Genomic DNA, 23,707 nt, shown 5'->3' on the forward strand with positions numbered 1-23,707 from the left:
TGCATAAAGATATTCTCTGAGATCAAGGAATTAAAGAGTTGCTTATTTGCTTATCAGCACTCTTATCCACCTTAGAAGGTAAAATCAGGCAGGCTCAGACAAAATGAACAGAATGAAAGATTTGCATGAGCCCTGGGAAGAAGTAAGTTTTTTCCCATACCATAAGCAAATCAGAAATGTGTTATACTTCTGTTTATTTTGTCTCTGTACCTTAAGCAATCAATAAACTACTGCAGAAAATGAGTTAGAAAGCAGAGGTTACCTTAACTGCACGTCCTTTTACACACATAGCATCCCAGCACTCATGTTTGATGACATCCTGCAAATAGCGGTTGGCTAAATTCTCCATCTCAATCTTCTTCCTCACCTTTCAAGATACAGAAAGAAAATAACAAGATGTGGTGCAAAATAACAAGATATGGGCAATTTGTATTGAGTTATCGAAATAAACCTAACAGATGAAATGAATTACCAATATTTCATCATCTTAGACTATTGCAGCTATCTTCTCAAAAAACTACATTGCACACTACTACTACTGAAAGGCATCATTTTATATGGGAAGAAAAGCATTATAGAACTTAAGCAACGTGCCCAAGGCCACAGCGTCAGATTTATAGTTTCTAGCATAGATCATATTCCAATTGGCAATGTCTGCATCAGCAGCTTCACCTGCTTCAAAAAGTGACTTAAATACTTTTAAGCTTTCCTGCTTCTCAGCAGTGAACAGCAACTTTGGGATCATCCTCTGTTCTTCAATCATTCTTTCTCCTTTTCACTGCTAATTTTAAAATGTTCTCCCCCCATTCTATCATACCCTGGCCACTTCTTGTTCAGCCTCTGCTTGTGCTCTTTCCTGTTCCTCTATATCCAGGTTGAACTCCTGCTGCTCCAGTTTCTCAATGTCTGGCACCTGTTCATTTTCATGCATCATTTTCTGAATCTGTTTTTTTAAAAATAAGGAATAAAAAGTAATTTGAATGTGAATAGAGGAAATGCTATTTTTAACACTATAGAACTTGATATCGGAGAAAATGATTTTAATTGCCTCCACTTTTAACCACTTCATGGTAACTGGTAGAATGTGCTGCCTGTAGCTAGTGACAGAGAGTACTATGTGAATATATTTCATCTTTCTCTTAAAGTTGATTCGGATGTTATATGTGAAGTTGTGTATACTTCCTAAGAACCTGTAGTACACAATTCTTTATTCTCTGGTTCTGAGAACTTTATTAAGTTGTTATCACTTTATTAAGTTGTTATCTATCTCATGCAGTTCAACAAAGGGAACTGCAAATTCCTGCACCTAGTTCTGAGCACTTTATTAAGTTGTTATCCTTTATTAAGTTGTTACCTATCTCATACGGTTCAACAAAGGGAAGTGCAAAATCCTGCACCCGGGGAGGAACAGCCCCATGCACCAGGACATACTGGGTGCCCAGCAACTCGAAAACAACTTTGCAGAAAAGTAGCTGGGGGTCCTGGTGGCCACCAAGTCGAACATGAGCCAGCAATGCACCCTTGTGGCAAAAAAGGCTAATGGTATCCTGGGCTGTATTGAGAGTGTTGCAGGTTGAGTGAGGTGAGAGACATGGACATACTGGAGAGAGTCCAGTGAAGGTCATTATGGGACTGGAGCATTTCTCATATGAGGAAAAGCTGAGAGAACTGGGACTGTTCAGCCTAAAAAAGAAATGGCTTGGGGAGAATCTCATCAATGTATATAAATACCTGAAGGGAGGGTGCTAAGAAGGTGGAGCCAGGCTCTTTTCAGTGGTGCCCAGTGACAGGACCAGAGGCAATGGGCATAAACTGAAACACAAGAGGTTCCTCTCAAACATCGGGAAACACTTTTTTACTGTGAGGGTGACTGAGTACTGGAACAGGGTGCCCAGAGAGGTCACGGAGTCTCCACCCTTGAAGATAATCAAAATCTGTCTGGACATGGTCCTGGGCAGACTGCTCTAGGTGACCCTCTGCCTTATCCTCAGCAGATAGCAGTGTTTATGGAAGGAAACAGAAGGAAGGGGAGAGGACAGTAGTTTCTATAATGAAAGGTTGTTAGATAGGCAGAAACTAGCCTGCTGAGGGGACTGATTGCTCAAGGTATAAGGGTGGTATAAAATATTTATTTGGAGCAAAGGAAACTGAGAACCAGACAGTAGTTCCCTGCAGATTCCGCATATAGTCCCTGAAGAAGCACGTCTCTCTATTACCTGTCTGCTCAGAGTTTATGACAAAAATGTAACTGAGCACTAGAGCTGATAGCCATAAAAGAAGTGTACTTGTAAATAAAACTGGTAAGCTGAGCCATTATCCTTGTAAGAAACTCACAGTTTTACGCAGCTTTTTAATTCCCATTTGCAGCTCTTTCTTCTGGTTAGCAAACCTCTGAGTCTCTTCTCTAATGACCTGACATACAACAAATGTTTTTAAAAGACAAAAATAGACAAGAAGAGAAAAAAAGATTGAAATAATCTAAAGGAACATTATCTGTACAGAAAACAAAACTCCAAAGGGATTAATAACTGAAACAGACATAAGCCTAATTCAATAGGATGATTCTTAGAATTGCTCAAGAGAAAAAAGACTGTACAACCAGGTCAAGTTATAAACTGGTTGTACAGCAATAGAGCTTAAAAGAAAGAAAATATTAAAGAAAGAAGTAGTTACAAGTGCAATGATTACAGACACATTGAACTGCGTAAAGCCTACTGCCAGAATTTGTTAAGTGTTTTATATTCCTTGGATTTTTCATTGTCACTAAGCATTTCCAGTGGGATATTTAAAGACACAAGTAAACCAACATCTGTTACTCATTCTGGAAGCTGTGAAATTTTCTTTGCCCCTACAGACTTGCCAATTCATCTCTTAGGGAAAATTTTGCAATTAGTCTGCACCTCTGGAATTTGCTTTCTAAAATAAGTTTACAACTTTAAGTAGGATGATGGCTATTGTTTGAAAGGAAGGAGTGTATCATTCTGACATTGGATGGACTCCATCCTCTACAAGCCAGATGCAAGTCTCTTAGGACATTAACGAGCAGCTTAAAACAACCTAGGACCACATTGCTGTCCTTCAACCTTTGCTTCTCATCACCTGTCCCTAGCTGATACTAATAGTCATGTGGTACTCGTGTGTATGCAGTCACATGAATTTGCCAAAAAATCCCAACAGAGACACCAAAGCATGAGTGCCAGCATCAAAGCAGAAACAGGAGTACGTGTCTGGGAGAGGGATGGAGAAGACGCCACTTTCAGTGGCAATATGGCTTAGATTGACTTGAGCCACTTGTGAAACTGCATCATAATTTGGAAAGTCACTCCTGAGATCACCCAGAAAGCAAAGATGTTTTCCTCTGTCCTATCACTGAACCTCAAAAGCTGGACAAAATACACAGCTCTGGCTCATATCAGAAAGAACCTCCTAGCATCCATAAATTCATATTTCTGGGAAAAAATAATCTATACTAACATTAGCATAGCAGTTTCCAGGCTCACAAAGCGCTAAATCCCCTCTCTAGACAGTTAGATCTTTGATGCATTTTTACTTATAAAAAGCTTTGGTTACATAACATACTCCCCTCAACCTTAACCTGAAATAAACCTCAGGGGTTTTGTAATTAATGCCATGTTGTTGAGTATTGATTTATCAGTGCAGTTGTTATTCTGGCCCCTGAGAAGAAAAAAGCACCTGCTTGGTTTCTGGTAATAATCTTCTGTGCAACTTTTTGACATTTAGAAGAAAAAAGCCTTTAGAAGTTTCTAAAGGAAGCCAATTTCTCTGGCAATTTTTTTTTAGTTTACTCGTTGTGTAGAAGTGGTCTTTTGGTCTTTAGAGCTCCTATTGTGCTAGGTACCTTCTCTGATGTGTTTATAACCTTGACCTAGGATTTCTAAAAGGCTAGATCGCAATGCCATAAAGAGAGGTCCAAATGTCAGAAAAGCTTTAGAAACTAGATTACTTTACAGCATATAATTTGTCACCCCAAATCACTACTGACTTTTGAAAACTCTGGCTTTGATTAATACTTGTTCTATGAAAGTACCTTCTTTATTTTCTGACCTATCCATGTCATGTCGTTGGTACTGGCTGAATACACACTGGTGACATTTCCATCTTCTTCTGTCACCTCTACATTGGAAGATTTAAGTGGTGCCTCCTGAAATTAAGGATATAAACATCCATCTCAGGTACTTAGAGAGAATGAGAGACAGAAATGAAATAAAAAATGGACTCACATTAGAAGCAACGCCACCAAATTCCAGAGTGTGTTACACCATTTTTATTCCCTAACCAGTCCCCAGATTTGATCCTGCAAACCCTTGCTATTATGCAAAGCATTTTGACTTAAATGGGCTGACTGTACTTATCTTTGTAATCACTGCTTTGCTTGATTTCAACAGAAAAATACATGACTAGTAACATACAATGTATAGCAGTAACATCACACTGGGAATGACACATAACTTTACATGAGGAGAAACTGACTTTCACAGAGTTTTCTGTGGCTGAAGAAACCAAGTGAAATTGAAGATGTGAATCTCATCTTCCCATAACTATTCCATTTCCTTGATAATACTATTCCACAAATTAATAATTAAGCATATTCAGCCTATCCTCAGGGGTATTCTTCAGGATCAGAGTTTGTTTTCAGGACAGTTTTTATCATGTGTAATTTTAGGGTAATGATCAAACTTTTTTTCCCCATAAAAATAAAGAAAACACCTTAAATTTCTCTTCTGGAAGTGATTCCGATGTGGATTCTGGGTCAAACTGCCATTCTGCCATAGATTTTAAAACAACATTTTCATTCGAAGTAGACTTGTTCAGTATAGCAAGAAGAGATCGCCAGTGAAAAGCAGCTTCCTTAACTTCAATTTTCTTTATCTTCCTAGTAAACAGAAAGGGAACAGATGTATTTTTTGTGTATTATGGAAAAGGATGAACTATTAAATATTCTTTATAACACAATTATTAAGTTGTTTAAAAATGCCTATTCAATATTTTTACATATAATTCAATATTGTTTGAGTTCTAGAATTGCATAATTAAGTGAAGTTTCCACAGAATTAGAAATTCTGAAAGATGGATTACCCAGATTAGAAACATTGCTCTGGCGGAGTCATCTTTAATCTATGCATCTACCTGAACATTTGTTATACCACAGAAAAGCTGTAGTTTCAGTGTCTCCTACTCCTATGTCTCCTAAGAGCTCTCTATAGCCACAGTTGAATTCCCATTAAAGCTGTGATGTCTCCTAATCACCGAGTTAAAATAGTATCTCATCAGATTACATCCCTTACATCCCCAGAGAGCCCCTTCCAGATGGTTTATTTGAGAGTGATAAGGTCACTATGGGCAATACTTATCAGAAGATACTCCTATATCTTGTATTGCAACCATACCCAAAGTACAAGACTTTTCATGAGCTAGGGAGACCACCTCTAAAGATGAGAGGAGTGATTTTATTTCTATCCAATTCTTCTCCTTACTTTGAGAATAATAAAAAGGAAGTCTAGAATCACAAGTAGATGCAAAAATTAGTCTGTCAGGATATAAGAACTTATACCATCAATATTGGTCTGCCACTTTATACATACTTCCATTTCAGACACACCAGGGCACCATCATTTTCACCATTAACGAGGATGAATTTGCCATCCAGCGAAAATACCATGGATCTGATTCCCCCTCCTTGATATGAGTGACAATGCTTTTCTGCAAGTATATCCTAGAAAAGTCATAGAAGCAGTATCAGTAAATATGTTTTTCTAATGGAATATGTCTGTAAATTATGCTTTGTTATTTTTAGATAAAAGTCAATCCAAAATGTCAATACAAAGTACATAAAAGACTAGGATTTATGAGTTTAAAATTTTTGACTACAGATGGGGCAAGTTTGTAGCATATTGATTTTGCAGGCGATAAAGAAGAGTAGTAAAATTATCTACCCTAAGATTTACTGGAGAAGAAAGTAAGTAGTTTGTATGATTGTGTTCACATTCATTATAACAATTGTGCTGTATAATGGTATGTCAGTTTATGTTCAACATAAATTTTTCTGGAACACCTTATATTCAAGTGAAGAAAAGCTTACAGTGAAAGAAAGTAGCTTTCACACCTCTTTCTCATGTAAACCAAACAAAGCCTTTGCCTGGATGCCTACCTACCATAGTAAAAGTATGATAGATGAACAAAACACCATCCTTTGCTGCTGATGCCAGCCATCGGCTGTTGGGTGATAAACAGAGGAAACCTGATCCAAACTGATTGCTAGGAGTCTTCTTTTCTGATAAAAATACTGATGGATCTTCCAACATGTTCTGCCAAACAAACAAAACGTTAGCAGCAGTTCAGATGGTGGAAATATCTATCCCATTTTGAGAAGACTAATGAGAGCTTTGTGGGTTACCACATGCGTTGCAATTTAAAATGTTGTTGGATTACTGAGCTCAGGAAGCAGTACCATTGCTATGTTGCTGATTTGCTTCTCATCTCTTCAAAAGGGTCTGTATTCAGTATGTTTGGGCCTGGAGTTTCTTGGCTCAGAAAGTACAAGACTTGTCAAGGAGGAATGCCCACCTTTGGAATTCACCTTTTTGCTTGACCTGACTCTTAAACTGAGGGAGACCTATGAGCTGCAGAGAGCTCCAGTTCATCAGCAGCCAATGAGAGTGGATTCCTGAAGCCCCCAGTACTTCATTGCGAGGCAGGGCTGGGCTGGGTTTGCAGTTGCGTCTTAGAGTCACTCACATTGGCTCAGTTCCCTGAATAGCTGGATATTCAGGTTACTCAGCAGACTGCACAAAAGCACAGCTCCAATACAGAAGCTACATGTGAAGTGCCTGCAAGCTGTATGAGTTTTAAGAACCAGTATTTGGCTTTCTCTGTAATAGAACAAGGAGATTGCTTTTGCCAGGTTTCTGAGCAGGTGGTAGGATACTGAAAGTTGATGTTTATGGATGGAGTAGGTATTTTTAGTGCAGAAAGGATTTCTTTAAGATAATATCCTGCTATATTCACTTCATCTACAGCCTTTGTTCGCTGGTATTTAACCACCACCCAAAATAAAGCAGCTTCAGAGAATTACCTCTTCAGAGAGATGGTATTTACAGATGAAAGGTGCACAGGTACAGTAGCCATACACAATGTTATCCTTCAATCTGACTGCTGAGCTCAAAGGGTAATCCAGATCATATTGCTCCTTTTTAATGGCACTAGCGTTAAGCATTCCTTGTTCATTAACATACTTATCATTATCTAAAAGATTGAAAAAAGAAACAGGGAGGAAGAGGCATCACTACCACTAATGCAGGTGCTTCACCTATCAAGTAATTATGAAAACCAATCTCGGCAAGGAGTGAGCATGATGTGAGTTTTCAAGGAGGAGACTGGGAATTAAGATACCTAGCTTTAACACTAACTCTGTGGGTTGTGCTGATGTAGCACACTGCAGTGAAGCAGAGAGATAGCTCTACTAGCTCTAAAGAAGTACTAGAAACAGTTTAACCACAGTGATATGACAATTTGTATACACTAATTTACCCTGTTTCTTGGGTATTATGTAAGCAGTGCTAATTAGTTTGCACGGAGGTTCATGTCATCACTGCTTTCATCTAGAACTTGTTTAGGCATCTCTGCCATGAAGTACACACAGCCTGGGTGGTATTGGTTAAAACACTTAAGTTCACATCTTCAAAAGGGCATTTTTTCTTTTTGGTTGCTTAATTTGAGCTTTAAAGAGACATCTGAAATTAAGACTGATGCAATAACTGTAGATTTTCAGCAACTTTGAAAATAAAGCCCCATTTTAGATGTCTAAAATTGGGCACAAAAAGAAGCCCAACATCAGTGAATATTTGAAGAAAATATTAACTTCATTGAAAATTACTGGTTTAAAAGTTTGTAAATTTTAAGACCTTTTAAAAATCTTATGTAAATAACTAGAAAATCTGACACTAACAGTTTTGTGGAAGTTTTCTCCACAAAAGGCTTTGTTAGTCATTCATTTGCGTATAATTGAGTAAAATGATATAAAAATAGAATGATGTTAATACTGAACACAGGCTGCCTTTTGCTGTAATGTGATAGACAGAAGACATCACTGAAACCTCAAACTATATTGATTTGGCAATTCTTAGGTGGAAGAGACATAAAACTGGAAGTGCACAGTGCCATTGCCAACCAAGCATGTCCTGTGCTGGCTACATGATAGAACAGAATAGAGTAGAGTAGAGTAGAATAGAGTAGATGAGGACACCAAGTGCAACATTAGCCTGCACTGTGCCTTAGTTAAGTTAATGCATTTAAGCCCTTTTATGACAACCGAATTAGTTTCCCAGCTGATTCCAGAAAGTGCCCCAAATCAATGCATTCCTAGAATATCAGTTTTAGATATTCCTGGAATATCAGACACAATTAAAAGTTCTGTGATCACTCATGACACTGAGGTCCATTTTTTCTTGCTTATAGTACTCCTAAAATGCTATAATATTACAGCTGTGTCCTGAATGACACAAACAAATTACTGAGTTGTTTCACAGTTGAGGATGGCATATATAAAAGAAATCATGACCAGTATTTGAGAATTTAGCGAGGGTTACCCAATTTAGTGAAAGACTAACAGGTTCCCTTCATTTTACTTCCAGATTATGAATAGAGATTCTAACTGTGATGTCCCAATATGTACATTGCACACTGCAGATACGTGGGACCAGATTTCCAGAAGGTGAATGGAGGTATGCCATTCTTAAGTCTCCTTAATTCTCCCCTTTTCCTCATAGGGCCAATTTTTTCATAGAATGTTTCTCTGTAACATTCCTTATTGGGATACAAGTTAATATTTTTTAAACATAGTGGACTTTTTCCTTGGTGCTTTTATACAGAAAAGCTATAACAAAGACAGGGAATCATTATTTTTTGAGATATATCAACCTTTAACCTTTTCCTAATGAGCTATTATAGACCTATAATAATTCTTTGAAGAGGCTGGTGGGATTGATTCCACTTTGAACACCTGATATGCTACTCTGCCTATGGGTGATGCCAAGCACAAGGCCTCTTTGTGGCTGGCTTTGGGCATTGCCCACACAGTAGTAATAATAACAATAACAACAACAACAACAAGTAGTAGTAGTAGTAGTAGTAAAGTGGTGGCTTTGTGATTCTGCAAGTGGATTACTTCTTCCTTCCTTGGCTTTCCCACAAAATATCACAGTCTTTCTGCTGGAATGATTCAGCTGACTAGAAGTCTACAGACTGATGTATGAGAAATGGTGTCCTAGGAGAGTGTACAGATGAGATGAAGAAAGAGATTAAGATTGTTAGTATTTTGTGTTAAGGGATGGCATTAATATGTTCTTGCCTTAGAAAAATATCACATAGTATATATTTCAACTCTTACCCGTTGTGAGTGCTGAAGATAGACAAAAAATTTCCAGTCTTGCTCGCTGGACCTCTGCTACATTTAGAAGTACAACCACTTCAACTAAGTCATTCTTGAAGTCAGAAACTACAGAAAGATCCAGCACCTCATCTGCCAACACTGAAGCAAGTAGGGAACACCAATGCAAATTGTTACTGAATCATGGTAACATTGTTTTTTACTAAGATATCATGTGAAACAAAACGAGATCCCTGTTCAGAATACATCTCAGCTCAACCACACAGTTTTGAACTTGCTTTAAAATAGCAGACAAGCCACAACCTTGTTTCAGAAAGTGCTGCATGCACACAACTTCACCTTGAGGCATCGGGTGCTGAAAATGCTAAGCGCCAGAGTGGTGTTATTACATTAAACATTCAAATCTGAGTTTACATCCAGCTTGAATTGTAGCAATTTTGAGGCTGTCTGCTGATAACTGCCAGATAAAGCACAGAAAAGCTCTCCTCTAAGAAGCCAGCCAGACAGTGAGAACATGATCAGGCAAATTCTGAAAATTATCTAAGAAGATGTAATTCTGTGTTTGTCAAACCAATTAAAATGATATGTCCTTTATACTTAAAATTATGATGAAGATCTATATGCACAGATGTAAGTATAATGTTACTGGAATTGAGAGTCTGCATAAACAAATTTACAAATTTCAGAAGAATTTTTTTGTGCATTAAAATTCCATCATCTTTTATTCTTCAGTATCAACCAGCAAAGCTGATAATTCCAGCAGTCCCCATATTAAAGATGTCTGGGGCTGACATTTGTAACACGAGATTGCACCCAGCTGTCATGACCTACAGTTTTTTAGTCTAAGTTCTCATATGGCAAGCCACAAAGGTCTTAAGTTCTTTGCCAGCACTATTACTTTTGTGCCAGAGTTGTGATCAGTTGGTCAGCTAATCCATTCTCTTCCCTGTGACTTTTAGCTTTTAGCTGACTTTTAAGAAGAAAAGTAATATTGGTGCATTTGCTAACTAAAATTACAGAAGAAAAAAAAAAGATTGGCCAGGACAAAAGATGGTTGGGAAATAGGTGGGAAGAATATGTTTAGTCCTCCTAAAAAGTAAGTAGAATGAAGGAGAGTGGCTTAGTCTCACCAGCAAGTATACTTAAAATACAGCAAATAGTGAAAACACAATGTAATTAATGTTGTTACATATATTACCTACATATCCAAGAACTTGGAATAATTTTGAAGGCCGGGCATCTAGAACAAAGATATGTCCTTCTGTAGCTCTAGCAATGAGGAACTGGCCACTCTGATCATAACTAGGTAAAATATAAATCCAAGTAGAAAACAGTTCAATACAGTCAATAAAAAGGGTCAAATAATTCCACTCCCATAAGTCTGCTGACTTCATTGAGGGCATAAATGCAACTGAAATTTCAGCTTCTAGGTTTAAAGGGTTAGGGCCTGACATAAAGCCCAGTGCTATAAGTGCAATTTCTAATTGAGTGGGTGGTCAATCTAAAGCTAATGATACTCCATAGCAGTCTATGTTAACAACTTTATTAAATCTTTCTTTGAAGTTAACTTTTTTAAAAATAAAACTACTATACAGATTTTGATATTATTTTGAATAGACATGTCTTTGTTTGCATTGAATTGACTTTGAATAAGTTGCTTTCTGTATCTATTTTTAATGTTTTATCTTAGGTAACCGTGAAAAGAGATCACATCTGAGTCTCCAAATAACAGGCAGATTTATAGTAAAGTTTAACAGTTCAAAATACATTCTATTTTTTAAAAAGTAGAAGTAAAATACTCTCAGATTTTTCAATAATTGAAAAAAAAAAATCCAAACAAACAAATAAAAGCCTTTTAGATCACTAGAGCTAATTACAGGAGGACTGGTAAATTCTGGAACTGTAAGCAAATGAATAATTAACAATGGTAATAAAAATCCATCCCATAAGAAGGGATGACCAAAAGGCTTAAACTTAACTTCACAAAATGTCAAATTTGTATTTGGTGAGAAATAACCCTCTAAATTCAGATACATGGAATTATGCATAATTACTGCATATGGTGATCTGTCAGAAAGGATCTTATGCATCAGTACCTTCAGTGCTCAGTTAAACCTTCTTAAAATACAGGTTTATTATATTTCTCTCATATAAATCCTGCTACTAGTCCTCTTGCAAGCAATTCAGAATATGTTGGAAAAAATTGGAGCTGATTTTATTTTACTTTGTTATTGTAAAGTATTTTACATAACAAAGTATTTTACTTTGTTATTTTTAGAATAAAAACTTCAATTTTTTTGTTCAACTAACAGCATTACTCAAGCAACAAATTTACAATATTCCTGCCCTTGTTACTACATACTTACTGCAAAGACAGCACTGGAAATTTGGAAGGAAAAATTCTGTGAACAACCCGTGGAGCTTCAACTTTGGTAACATCAAGGAAATAGATTTGACCTCTTTTGGTCCCTACAGCAACACTGTTGGAGGAGGGACAGCAAGCCATAGCAGTTGCCTAGTTAAGAAGTAAAAGATACTTAACAGTTCCATATCTTTTTATATATTATGCTATATGTTAATATGCAATTTCTTTTACTATTTAAAAGTCCCTAAAATTTGGAGAAGAAACCCCAAGTGGTTTATTTAAAAAAACTTTTTTTTTTAACAAAGAAAGGATTTTAGAGACATCATAGGCATTTTTACCTATGCTCCGTATCTACATATCAAAAGCTAATTTTGTGCTCCTCAGAAAAAAAAACATTATATCCACTACTCAGATTTTAAGTGAAAGAAGTTCCACCTAAATAAAACAGTGAGTGCACTGTTATGTGTACAGCTGTTATAGAAAGGGATTTTTTTCTTACTATGTCAGATTTCAGAGTTTGAATGCATCTTAAATCAGGACAAAGCATTAACAGTTTGAAATACTTTTATCAACTCAATTCCTAAAACCTGTTTTTCAGATCAGTCAAGGCATTTAGTTTTTATACACTTGAAACTTTTCCCTTCAGTTCTGACACTCATTAAAAATAAAAAATTAATAAAGTAATATCATAAAAATTTAGATCGTTATTTACAAATATAGGCTTAAAGACACATCACTAGGACATTAGGTTGAAGTGTTTCCTCTGCTTTATGGATGACTTAAATACATGATTAGTTCAAGGAAACATTCTGAAAGATATCTTTTTTAAATCTCTTTCATGGCTTGTTCAAAGACACTACTGAGCTTTCCTCAGCACTGGTTGATCCAAATCTGTGGAATATTATGCTATAAATTGAAAAATATTAAAGAAAATTTTAAGTATCAGTCACTATATAAGCTCCTGGTTACGTGTACCTCAATATCAAGGTTTAGCTTGCTGAGGCAAGTTCCATCTTCCAGGAACCAAACTTGTACTTCACCTGAAATTGTTACAGACTGTTGAACAGAGAAAAACATAGTCAAAAGAGGGTGGAATAACCAAATAGCCTAGAAGTGACTAGTCATCTTCTATAGAATATAAATTCAACTAATGTCTGAGCATAGCAGATCAAGGGTTACTGGTTTTGCTTGGAATTATCTTGCTTTTCCTTTAAGTCCAGTTGCTGCAAGGTACAGCTACCTAGGGAAAACATTTAATATTTTTTGTGAATTGCTGCAACTACAGGAATGGTCTTTAAGCAGAATGAGACAATCTAAGGCAAAACATGTAAGCTTGATCGGTATTAGCACTCCCACCATTCAGCCAGCATAGAAAAACCTGCTTATAATTTTCTTTGCATAGGAAAGGGCTTAAGCAGAGGTCTTGTTTTCTCACATGAAAAATTATGCATATCATAATCGTGCTTGAGTTCTTATATCCAGGCAATTTTATAATTCCACAGTAATGTATGGCTAGAGATCAATCAATCCTCACATTACTCATTCAGAGTCAGGTAAAATTTATCATTCCCATGCTAATGACAAACAAGCAGATTCAGCAAACCTAATTGATTAAGACCCCAGGGTTCCTAGGCTGGCTACTTGAAGAATTCATGGCCTGCGGATGAATCAGACTTGCTGGCTAAAATATATGTCTTGCAGGAGTCAAGGACAGGAGGAAAGCAAGGAATTTCTCAGAATGGACAGATCCATGAGTAAGGCCGCCTTTGTGCCTGGACCCAGGACAGAGGCATCTCTCAGGCTGTTCCAATCTGTGCTGAAGGCTGAAAAGATCAGTAGAAATTTCTTGTTCCAACATCTATTCTCTGAATTGAATCCACCTTTTGCTCAGCTATGTTCCTGAACTATAGTGAGTCACACAAATCAACAGCAGAACCAATAAGGCATTTTAGCAACCTGTGAATTATCCACCCTGCATTCTAGGGCAAGTTCTGACCCTTTTATAGGCCATACCTGAATTAATGCCACTTACTTCCTTAATGAGAAGTTATACAACTGTAACAAATATCATAACAGTCCCAATCTCTGCAAGGCTTTTGATTTTGTACCTTAGCAACATATTGGTTACCTGAAAAGAGTCACTCATATATATAAGAAAGAATACCATTTTTTACCACACAGTACTTGTTCCCTGGAGTAAGAAAATCAGCTGCCAGAAAACAACTGCTGCATGCGTCCAAGAGTTTGACAGCTTCTCCACTGTGGGCAGGTTTGTAAGTATAGACTGTCCCCTGACAAATAAAGAGAAATAATCCATCACTGGGCTATGAAACTTTTCATTAGAAGCTTTCAAAGACTTCAACAAAAAATACCCATCTTTCTGAGCTTCACTCTTTAAAGTTTTATATTTGACTCTAAACTGAGGTAAAAAGTGCCCAGAAGAATTCAGCTGAATTTAGTGGATTATATTAATTTACACTAGCTGAAGATCAGGTTCGTTCATTTTAGAGTGATCCAGCTAGTCACATTTTCAAGAAGTTTTGTTTCTCAAAATTGCTTTAATAAAATAATTTTAAAACACCCTATTTCATGTTATGCCAGGAATCAATAAATATGCTAAAACAACATAAAACACAAATCATAAATCTTAAGCTTTAAGAGATGTTTTTATCTAAAGATCTCAAAGCCTCTTAGAAACAATTCATAAATAATATTGACAAAGTTTTTAGAACTTCTCTACTCATTTTACAAAAGGAGAATGAAATCAGAGAGAGAGTGTGACCAGCGTTACCATTGCACTGCTGTCCTGAACCCAGAACCTCCTCTCTCTCTCTTTCTCTCTTTCTCTCTCTCTCACACACACACACACCCCAAAAACATTTGAAGAGCTTTAAAAATGCCAATTTAAACGATTAAGGGTCTGGAAAACATGTGGAATTTGAGGATTTGGGACCCTTGTGTAAGATTTCTGGACATCAGGCTGGTCAAAGAAGGATCTTGAACTGGGTTGCCAGACAAATTCAGGTACATGTACAGAACAACTCTACTGCATAGCCACAGTAGGTCTGATGTACCCAAGCTACGCTTTTCTTACTGTGCGGGCACACATCAAGCCTAGAGCTCATGCACAGTATGTCCCACGTGACCTGGACACACTGGAGACCCTGAACATGTACTCCACTGTACACACACAAGTATTTCTGTTGGGAAATCTCAGCATTAGGTACTTTATAATCCACCATCTGTAGGAGACAATTGTTCTGTGCTTCATTAAAAGTCTTTCAATCTTTCATTAAAACCACGATGGACTAAGTTCACCTCTGATATAACTTGTTGACTTGTGTGATTACATTACAGACATTCCATACTAGCAGCATCACAGAAACATCCCGTTACGTAATGCTATTATCTCAAATGCTATACCTGTTCAGTGACAAGCAGAAGTACGGTGTAATCTGGACAGAATATGAGGCTGGATATGGGTTTTAAGATATCAGCACAGATTTTCATCTCATACTGCAGATCTTTGATGTGATAAAAGAATAAAATGCCCTCCTGCGCAGAAAAGTACAAATCCACATCAGGTCTAGGTCATTTATCCTAGCCCACTCTGACAAACTGAACTGCAAGGACTTCTGAAAATCTCTAAAGTAACAGTGTTTAACTGCATCCCATCACCAATGGTCTCATTTGCCTTTATTATGTTTAAATCCAGATGACTCTTATGCTGAATAATAAATCCATTGAAAAATGAAGGTGTTCTTTAATACAAGTCTTAGCAACAGTCCATGTCTGATAACAAAACAGTTTATAGTTCTGCAGCCCTCCACTTTTTTCTAACTCCTGTCTTTGCAGTGAACTCTGCAAATATACTCCATTTGAATGTTCTTTGATTTTCACACAATAAGAGTAAGTTAAAAGCATAAAGGATGCCTTACACTTCCAGCTGCGTACACTCCCTCGTTACAAAATGCCATGGTAAATAAAACTGGTTTTTGCAGATCCTTTGGTTTGCCACCTGAGAGCACAAAACCAACATAAAATATCAAATTTAGTTTATTGCAACAATGTGCTCAACTTCAAATCTGGGATGATTTACTATTTGTGAGTAAAAAGGCTCCATGGGCTACATATTTTTTGGACTTTTTGCTGTGATGATGAAGGAGAAGTTTGGCATACATAATTTGAAGTGACAGTACTACTGTGGTCTGATGAACTAGAAATTAATTTGAGAAATCATTTGATTTTGTAAAGGCTGCTAAATAGCCACATTAAAGTTTGTCAATAACAGAATCATAGAGTCATTTAGGTTGGAAGCGACCCTAGAAGTCCTCTGATCCAACCTCCTGCTCAGCACAGAGCCAACTTCAAACTCCTAACCAACTTCAAAGTTAGATCATGTTGTCCAGAGTCATATCCACTGAGGTCTGAATATACCCAAGAATGGAAATTCCATAGCTTCTCTGGCAACTTGTCCCAGTGTCTGACTACCTTCACTGTGAAAGTATTTTTTTTCCTAACATCTACCCAGAATTTCCGTTGATGCAAATGGTGTCCTTTGCCTGTCTGGTTCCATCTTCTGTGTAACCTTTCAGTAGGTAGCTGAAGCAATAGTAAAATCCCCCCTTTCCTTTTCTCTAGGCTGAACAAACATAGTTCTCTTAGTCCATCTATGTACTTAGACTCCGCAATAATCTTTGTGGCCCTGTGCTGAACTTTGTCCATTACGTGAATATCTTTTTTGTACTGTGAAGCCCAAAACAAAGTGTTTGAAACAAACCCCTAAATCCTAACTCAACTAAATTACAAGTGATTGCAGTTCTAAAAAAACTTACTAAAACTAAGCAGTAGGGAACCTATTCTAGCATCACTTATTCCAATTTAAATTAGAATGAACAAAAATTATTTCACTGCCGCTGTTTCTCCTGAGGTTATTCATTTGGCTGTCTATTAGCACAAAAGCTATTAATAATTTATCGTGTAAACATATAAAAGATTGCCATCAATGTGTCTTACAGAGGCCAGTGTGAGCTGAGTTTTTCGAACCAGTGGCTTCTAGTTGTACTCACATATTATTACTCCCAGACATCACTGGTGCTGCCTAAAAATCTATTAGCTTGATTTGAACATGGAAATACCTTTCTTTTTCTGTACTTCTCTACGAACATATGACACCACGTCCGATATTTTACGCATGTATTCTGCACAAAAGAAAACAATTTGTAACGTCAACCTTGTTTATATGTCAATATTGCAATAAAAGTCAGTTGTATTCCAGTCTACTGAACAAAAGGCCAGGTTCAGCATACTGAATCAAAAATGTGCATTCTTCCCCAATATCCACCATTTCTGTCATCTATGCAACTAAGCAGGCACAATCTTTCTGTGATTCAGCTTACAGCTGTTAAAGGGAGATAGCAATACCTGGCATGGAGAGTGGTACAGATGCAGATTTATCTATCTTCTAGTGCTAAGTTCTGGTATTGTTATTTCTAACCATGATTTTTTCATTTGATGTACTTATGAAGGAAACTTCAGTCAGTCTGAAAAAAATGCCCAAGTGAAATGTTGTGGCTGCTTATGATTCTGCTTGCAACACCGTAACAGGAATTTAGCACGTGCTTAAAGTTGGACATGCACTTAAGCATTCTGCTAAATAGATACAGATTGCAATATGTTTTAAATTAAGCAGAAGCTTCAGTACAATATGAATACAGACAATTTTGTTACACAGTTTTAGGACAGGACTCAAAGAAGAATATACAGGCCAAGGAAAAGCCCAAGTGGCAAATATTCTTGTTGCCTTCTACTGAACTGGCAAAAATATTTCCGGTCACACCTCAGCTTTTTATTTCTTGATGATTTCCAACTCTTGATTTGGTAAACTTAAAACTCTGATAATTTCAAAAGCAGAGAAATAATGCTAGTTTGTTGGGTTTTTTTAAGAGCAGCCTTCCGTTTCTGTGTTAACTATCAAAACTGAACAGAGATACAGTACTTTGGGAAAGTCAGGGATACTTGCTGCAGCTTAAAAAATGATGTATTACATGGCAAAAGAAGAAAACAAGATTATCACCAGCATATTAACACTGATTCAGTGTTTATTAGAGAAACAGTTCTATGCTGGTCTACAACAGGATGTTACCCAGTTCTAGTGCTAGGGAGAAGCATATTCCACTACTCCTCTTAGATCTGACTGAACTAGTGAATTTCATGTGCACAGTAGGACTGACACCTTCCATCCCTGCAAAGGATGATAGGGTACAGGTTACCATTGCCAGAACACTTTATGCCGGCTGTGTCTCACTGTCCTCCATCTTGGGAACCTTCTGAATGGGCACAGAAGGGTAGCATGTGGCAGGTAGCAGAGGAGAGACCTCAGGATTCCCAGAAAAAAGAAGGCATGGAATGGGCTGCTGTTGCCAGAAAACTTTAGTCAGTCGCTAGCCTGCCAAAGGTCCCCATGAAAAGAGACAGGTGGGAATATATATAGGGCAGACAAATCGCCTTGGCAAGTTGCAGTCAATCTGGGGGACATGTACTGAGTCTAGTATTCTATTCTACTCTAGAATAAAATAAAAGCAGATCTCTTTGTTCGAAGCCAAAGACATCTTCTGTTCACTCTCTGTGCTTCATACTTTCTGCAGTAAAGCATGATAGCCTTTACAGCCTTGTTTTCATTAGAAAATAGTTTATTTAAGAGCTGACCTTAAGGAATTCTATTAAGCAACATTATATTAAATTCAGTTTTGTTGTTTGAAGACTCATCATGAGTCTTCAAAGATCTGTTCTAACATTATCTAACATACCAAATGAGGACAATCCAATATTTCATGCAAAATAAAATAAATTATTGGTACTTAACTAATAGTAAAAAGACTGTGTATAGCTGGTATATTAATAGTTTAATGTTAGTCTAGTAGGGCTGGTTCATAAGATCTGGGCTTCTGGAACTATTGTTCATTTTATCAGTTTTGATGTATTTAGAGCTTTTTCTCTTTTTTTTTCCAAAGAAAAATGAAAGCCAATTATTGGGTGCTAAAGAAACCCACACAGAAATTCAGAAGACATTCTCAAATGTTTATCATACTAGTAAAAGAAATATGGTTCTACAATATAGCTTTACAGTTTCTGTAAGGTACACAATAGGAGAACAGAAGAAAGCAAAAAAAGCTTTCACCTATCCACTTTCCTCCCTACTTGAATAAAACACACAACGCAGCTATTTCTTACCAGGTAGAGGTTTTTGTTGAAGAACAGAAACACTGCGTGTCTCAGCATCAATTGCCAAAACATATCCTTCTTTACAGCCCATGTAAATTTCTGAGGTTGCAGTCCAGCAGTGGGCAGTAGGATGCACTGAAGGCTTAATATAATTTCTAGGCTTCAGCACAAAAATAAGCAAGTTCAATCAACAATTGCCAAATATCTGTACAAGCAGTTACATACATTTTAAGGCAAAAAAAAGATCATTACCTCATAGAGTCTGACCACTTGTATAATATCAGCCTTATTTTATTCAGTCATCCCTTCACTGAGGCTAGTAACTTGAGAAACAAGAACATTTTCCAGAAAAGTCTATGTCTGGAGATAGCGGTGGAGAACTCACCTCTCTCCCTAGAAGCTTGTTTAAATGATGAATTATATTTTCATTGAAAAATTATGTATTTTGAAATTTGAATTTATCTGGATTTATTGTCCAGCACTTGCATCTGTTACAATTTTGTCCTCTAGCCTGGAAATCCCTCTGGTATCTTCCCTACCCTCGCAAAGATATTGACCCACCATAACCAGGTCATCTCCCAATTTTTTAATGATAAAATTATGATAAAATTCAACACATTGAGCCCCTAGATTTCTTTTTAACATCAGAATAGTACTGGAAGCCCAAATTGAAATGGTTACCCACTATGACCTCACCCTGCCAAATGCTTTTCAAACTGCTTTTCAGAATAGTCTTCCACTTCGCAAACATAACCTGCACACGTGGTCTTGCATATTTGGCAGTACTAAAACACATTTTGTTTGAATAGTTTATCTTATCATATAATCCAAATTGCTCTGTAAAACAGCTCTGTCAACCTTTGTGTCATCTGCAAATTAGTTCTAGAAATATCCCTGCCACGGACTTCCCATGTGCCTTGAATTTCATTTCACTAAAATAAATCTCACAAATCCATCATCCATAAAACAGGAAGAACAGAACTTCTCTGCCAAATATTATTAAAGACAGTAACCTGTTCAGATACAACAGTAATAGGGGTAATATAAATACCATGATAGAAAGAACCAGATTGAAGAGAATTCGGGGAGGGGGAGAGGGGAACAAAACACAAGAAAACCTTGGGAGAACATTTAAAAGAGAAGATTTGAAAAACCATGCATGTGAGCAAAAGTGGTGAGGAACACTCAACAATATAATGGATGAAAAAAAAAGAAGAGTCTATAATTCTATAAAACACCTACTGTCTCACTAAAGGTTCTATAAAAAGAGGAAATATGGATGGACTTGTCATGAAAACATAGGACAGAGATTCATAAGTACCTAGAATTCATTAGTAAAATATGCCAAGGACTTGCTATATGATTTTGGGTAAGTAACTTACTCTCTATTTATGCTTACAAAGCATTTTGAATTTCTCAGGGGAAAATGCTACAGAAATAAAGTATATTAATATTTACTTTATAAATCAAATAGGACTAACAGTAATAAATCTATAACAAATGGGCTTTTACATCACCCAGAGAAACATTTCATATAGGCATTTTCACTGATTTTATGAGGCTTGAACATCACAAATCTTTGGGAAGGTTGTAACTGAACTACTGTGAATCAGAAGCTTCCTGTGTAAAGACAACTTCTGTAACATTCCTTTGTACCTGCTGTCATGTCTTTACACATAAACTAGATAAAATATACTAATGAGATTATGTAAATCCCAAACCAGGTTGTTTCTTGAACTGTGCATTGGTACAGTGGTGCATTATAATAATGCCGTCTTTTTTGGAACTTCTCTCCCTTTTGAGTAGCACCTCTTCGGAGAAAAATATCCATGATGGATCCTTGTCATGAAAAGTTTTATAAAAAGACAATGGAATAAAATCGGTACTGGGGACGAAGTGGAGTCAAGTGGTCTTGTCATGGTAAAGCATATTCAGAAAACTCAGGTCCCAAATGTAAGAAATATTGAAACAAAACTAAATCAATCTAATGCAAGAAAGAAAAGGAATGAAAGCTGTAGGATATTTCAATTCCTTTCACTCTGCTGCCCCGTTGTGGTTACACTTTGGTACATACTCAGCCTCAGTATCTTGTTCTAGAGTATGGAACCCTAACACATTTCAAAGAAGCAAACAAGTGCACTGGCAATGGGTTCGCTTTTCTTACTTGCCTCTCACACATTCCTTACGAGTGGGCTACAGCCTCCAAGGACCATGGACTACAGAGGTTGAGGATAACTCCTTTAAATAATAGTCTAAATAAATGGTTCTCCACTTTGGATGGTTACATCAACGTGAAAAACACTGAGCTCAGCTGACACAGATTTAGTGATAAAGAACAAAAATCCTTCTGTCGAATTCTGCGGAGGTAGGAAGAGCTTTATCAGGCCATGATATTATTCCCACTGCATTTAACTGAACACACCTCATTAACCACCACAGGAGGAGCAGGTTGTCTCTTACTAATTAAAAAAGCATTGATGATAGTACAGAGGAAAATAACTCCAAGGTATTTACAAACGTCAAGGCACAGATTTTAGGCCAGAGTCAGATAACTGCTCATGGACATTTGTAATGGTATACAAATCATCAGTGGTAGTAACCATTGATACATCTGCCGCAGCAGCCTGTCAATTTATAAAGACAGTGAAGAATGGTAGCTATAGCACCTCTATATTGGACAGCCTGGTCCTTTACAGCAACTGCAGTCTGAAGATATCTTGATATCTGAGGAACTCAGCAAGTTCAGTCATTTCAATCTCTCTCAAAGTTGCTGCATTAGACACTTTTCAACATAAGGATCTTGATAAAACAATATTTCAAAGAAGTCCATCAAGTATATTCTGATCAACCCATGCAGAAATTGCTTTGCCAAAACTATACGTTCCATGTTGGGGTGCTGAAAGGGGGTGCTTAACCTGACAAGACATATGCATGCGATTCCGCCCCAGTGTAGGCGGTTACAAGACCTAGTAGTGGCTCAGATTTTCTGCTAGGTTAGAGATGGAGCATATGTGCACAGGTATGCGTGGAGGGGAGAATTAGCACTGTAAGGCACAATAAATGCAAGTCCTGCAAAAAATTACTCAGCTATCATAGTCTGGAGCAAGGTGAAAACATGCCAGGAATTGATTCAGCGCCTGCCGGTGCTAAACTGTGAGTGTAGCACCCCACAATTTAGTACACAGGAAACAACATACCACCACCACAACAAAAGGAACAACAATAGCTTGTATTTCTGCAAAAAACTTTCATTTCTAAATAACCTGATGTTCATTACCTTGTCAATATTCACAACCAAAATACACCTATCTAGGGAATTTGGACAGTAAATAACTATCAAAATATTTACCATGTAATTTGAAAGAAAAGGAAATCTTCGTCAACGACTTGTAGAACAATCTACTCTTACTCCAGGAATAGTTCTATGTATAAGGAGAACATAATCACCTTGAAGGTGCTAAAAAGAAATCTAGGTTTTTCTGAAGGCAGTTGGGAATGCAAAGACCCTATAGTGGTATCTAGTACGGTTGAAAGCATAAACTTTTCCGTGTGGAAAAGTTCACCATGTGGTTCTGCAAGTTCAAGCATAAGAACCTACCACTCCTGAATGGAATAGCATCCATTCAAGGACAGATAAATTCTATTAAGCCTCACAGACCTAATATGGCAGTTGTTTTTTTCTCCAATACCTCTCATAATTCACCTTACAGGCTAAAGAACAAAGTGGCAGTAAGTATAAGAGGCAGCAAAGTAGAAGAAAAAGGCAATGCCCCTGATGAGCATACAACATCTTCATTTTCCATGTTCTAAGTGATCTGAAATATAAGCAGCTCGTGTAATCAGCATCAGTACAGGATGCTTGTTTGTAGTTATTGATTGTCCTGGAAACCAAGGGCATCAGCAGTTACACAGTTAAAAACCTCTACGAATCTGAATGCATGAAGCCACGAAAAGAGGATGAGGTCAGGAAAGCATCACTCCCTATTTTTATTTTTTATTCTGCTTTATAAGAAAAGTTTATGGCAGAAACCTGTGGTACACTAATCTGATAATACAGAACTCACATTTGTCCGTTGAAAAGATGTAGTATAATGCCAGTATCATCTTATGCGTGGTAGCTTTGGTGTCTCATATATATCATAAGCCACCAAATAGAAACTGGTGGTCTTAACCTTAGAAGAGAATCCCAGATTTGCAAGTTAAATGTTTTCACACTGGCACATGCTTCTAGTTGGTAGTCAGGTGAAAGTAAATTTCAAACAAAACAAGAACACTTTTGAAGCCTCTCAAAAGAGGCATCTCAAGGAAGGCTAACAAACAAATGATCAATACAAGTGAGACAAACAGGCAGGTCCAACACTGACAGTGGTATGGGAATGTATTTCAGAAGCAGGGGTTGCTGTCTGGAATAAAGCCTTCAAAGTTTCCATAGCTTGAGACATTTTCAGAGTCAAAAAGAAAACAAATCTCAAAGGGAAGTAAGGATACCTCAAAGTTACTATCAGTTTAGCATGGGAATAGGTTTTCAACGTTTGAGCAGGTCATATTAGCTTGGGCATGGTTAAATGCTGACATGCTTATACTGCCTCTGGGATACAGATTAGTACCTCCACTGCACAGATATATTACTGTGCTAGGACCTGTGTCAGAAATCTCTACATTGTACTGCACTGTGCAGTAGCAGCATGTCTTGTAAGTCTCCTGTCAAAATG

At 37.1% G+C, this 23,707-nt stretch overlaps 1 protein-coding gene across 1 annotated transcript in view; it reads right to left on the bottom strand.

The window, feature by feature from the left end:
• Nucleotides 1-23,707, bottom strand: part of CFAP43 (cilia and flagella associated protein 43) — a 43,237-nt gene that overhangs the window by 17,720 nt on the left and 1,810 nt on the right. The window contains exons 2-16 of the mRNA XM_076338964.1: nt 15,710-15,789; nt 15,195-15,326; nt 13,946-14,062; nt 12,747-12,827; nt 11,773-11,921; nt 10,605-10,708; nt 9,407-9,547; nt 7,094-7,263; nt 6,174-6,326; nt 5,604-5,734; nt 4,729-4,894; nt 4,049-4,162; nt 2,335-2,412; nt 818-943; nt 263-367 (exon numbers count right to left, since the gene is read on the bottom strand). Of these exons, the coding sequence (XP_076195079.1) occupies nt 263-367; nt 818-943; nt 2,335-2,412; nt 4,049-4,162; nt 4,729-4,894; nt 5,604-5,734; nt 6,174-6,326; nt 7,094-7,263; nt 9,407-9,547; nt 10,605-10,708; nt 11,773-11,921; nt 12,747-12,827; nt 13,946-14,062; nt 15,195-15,326; nt 15,710-15,789 (1,847 nt within the window). The remainder of the gene's footprint in view (nt 1-262; nt 368-817; nt 944-2,334; nt 2,413-4,048; nt 4,163-4,728; nt 4,895-5,603; nt 5,735-6,173; nt 6,327-7,093; nt 7,264-9,406; nt 9,548-10,604; nt 10,709-11,772; nt 11,922-12,746; nt 12,828-13,945; nt 14,063-15,194; nt 15,327-15,709; nt 15,790-23,707) is intronic.

Source organism: Aptenodytes patagonicus, chromosome 5 (genome assembly GCF_965638725.1).
Source record: "Aptenodytes patagonicus chromosome 5, bAptPat1.pri.cur, whole genome shotgun sequence".
In the NCBI taxonomy this organism is placed as follows: domain Eukaryota; kingdom Metazoa; phylum Chordata; class Aves; order Sphenisciformes; family Spheniscidae; genus Aptenodytes; species Aptenodytes patagonicus.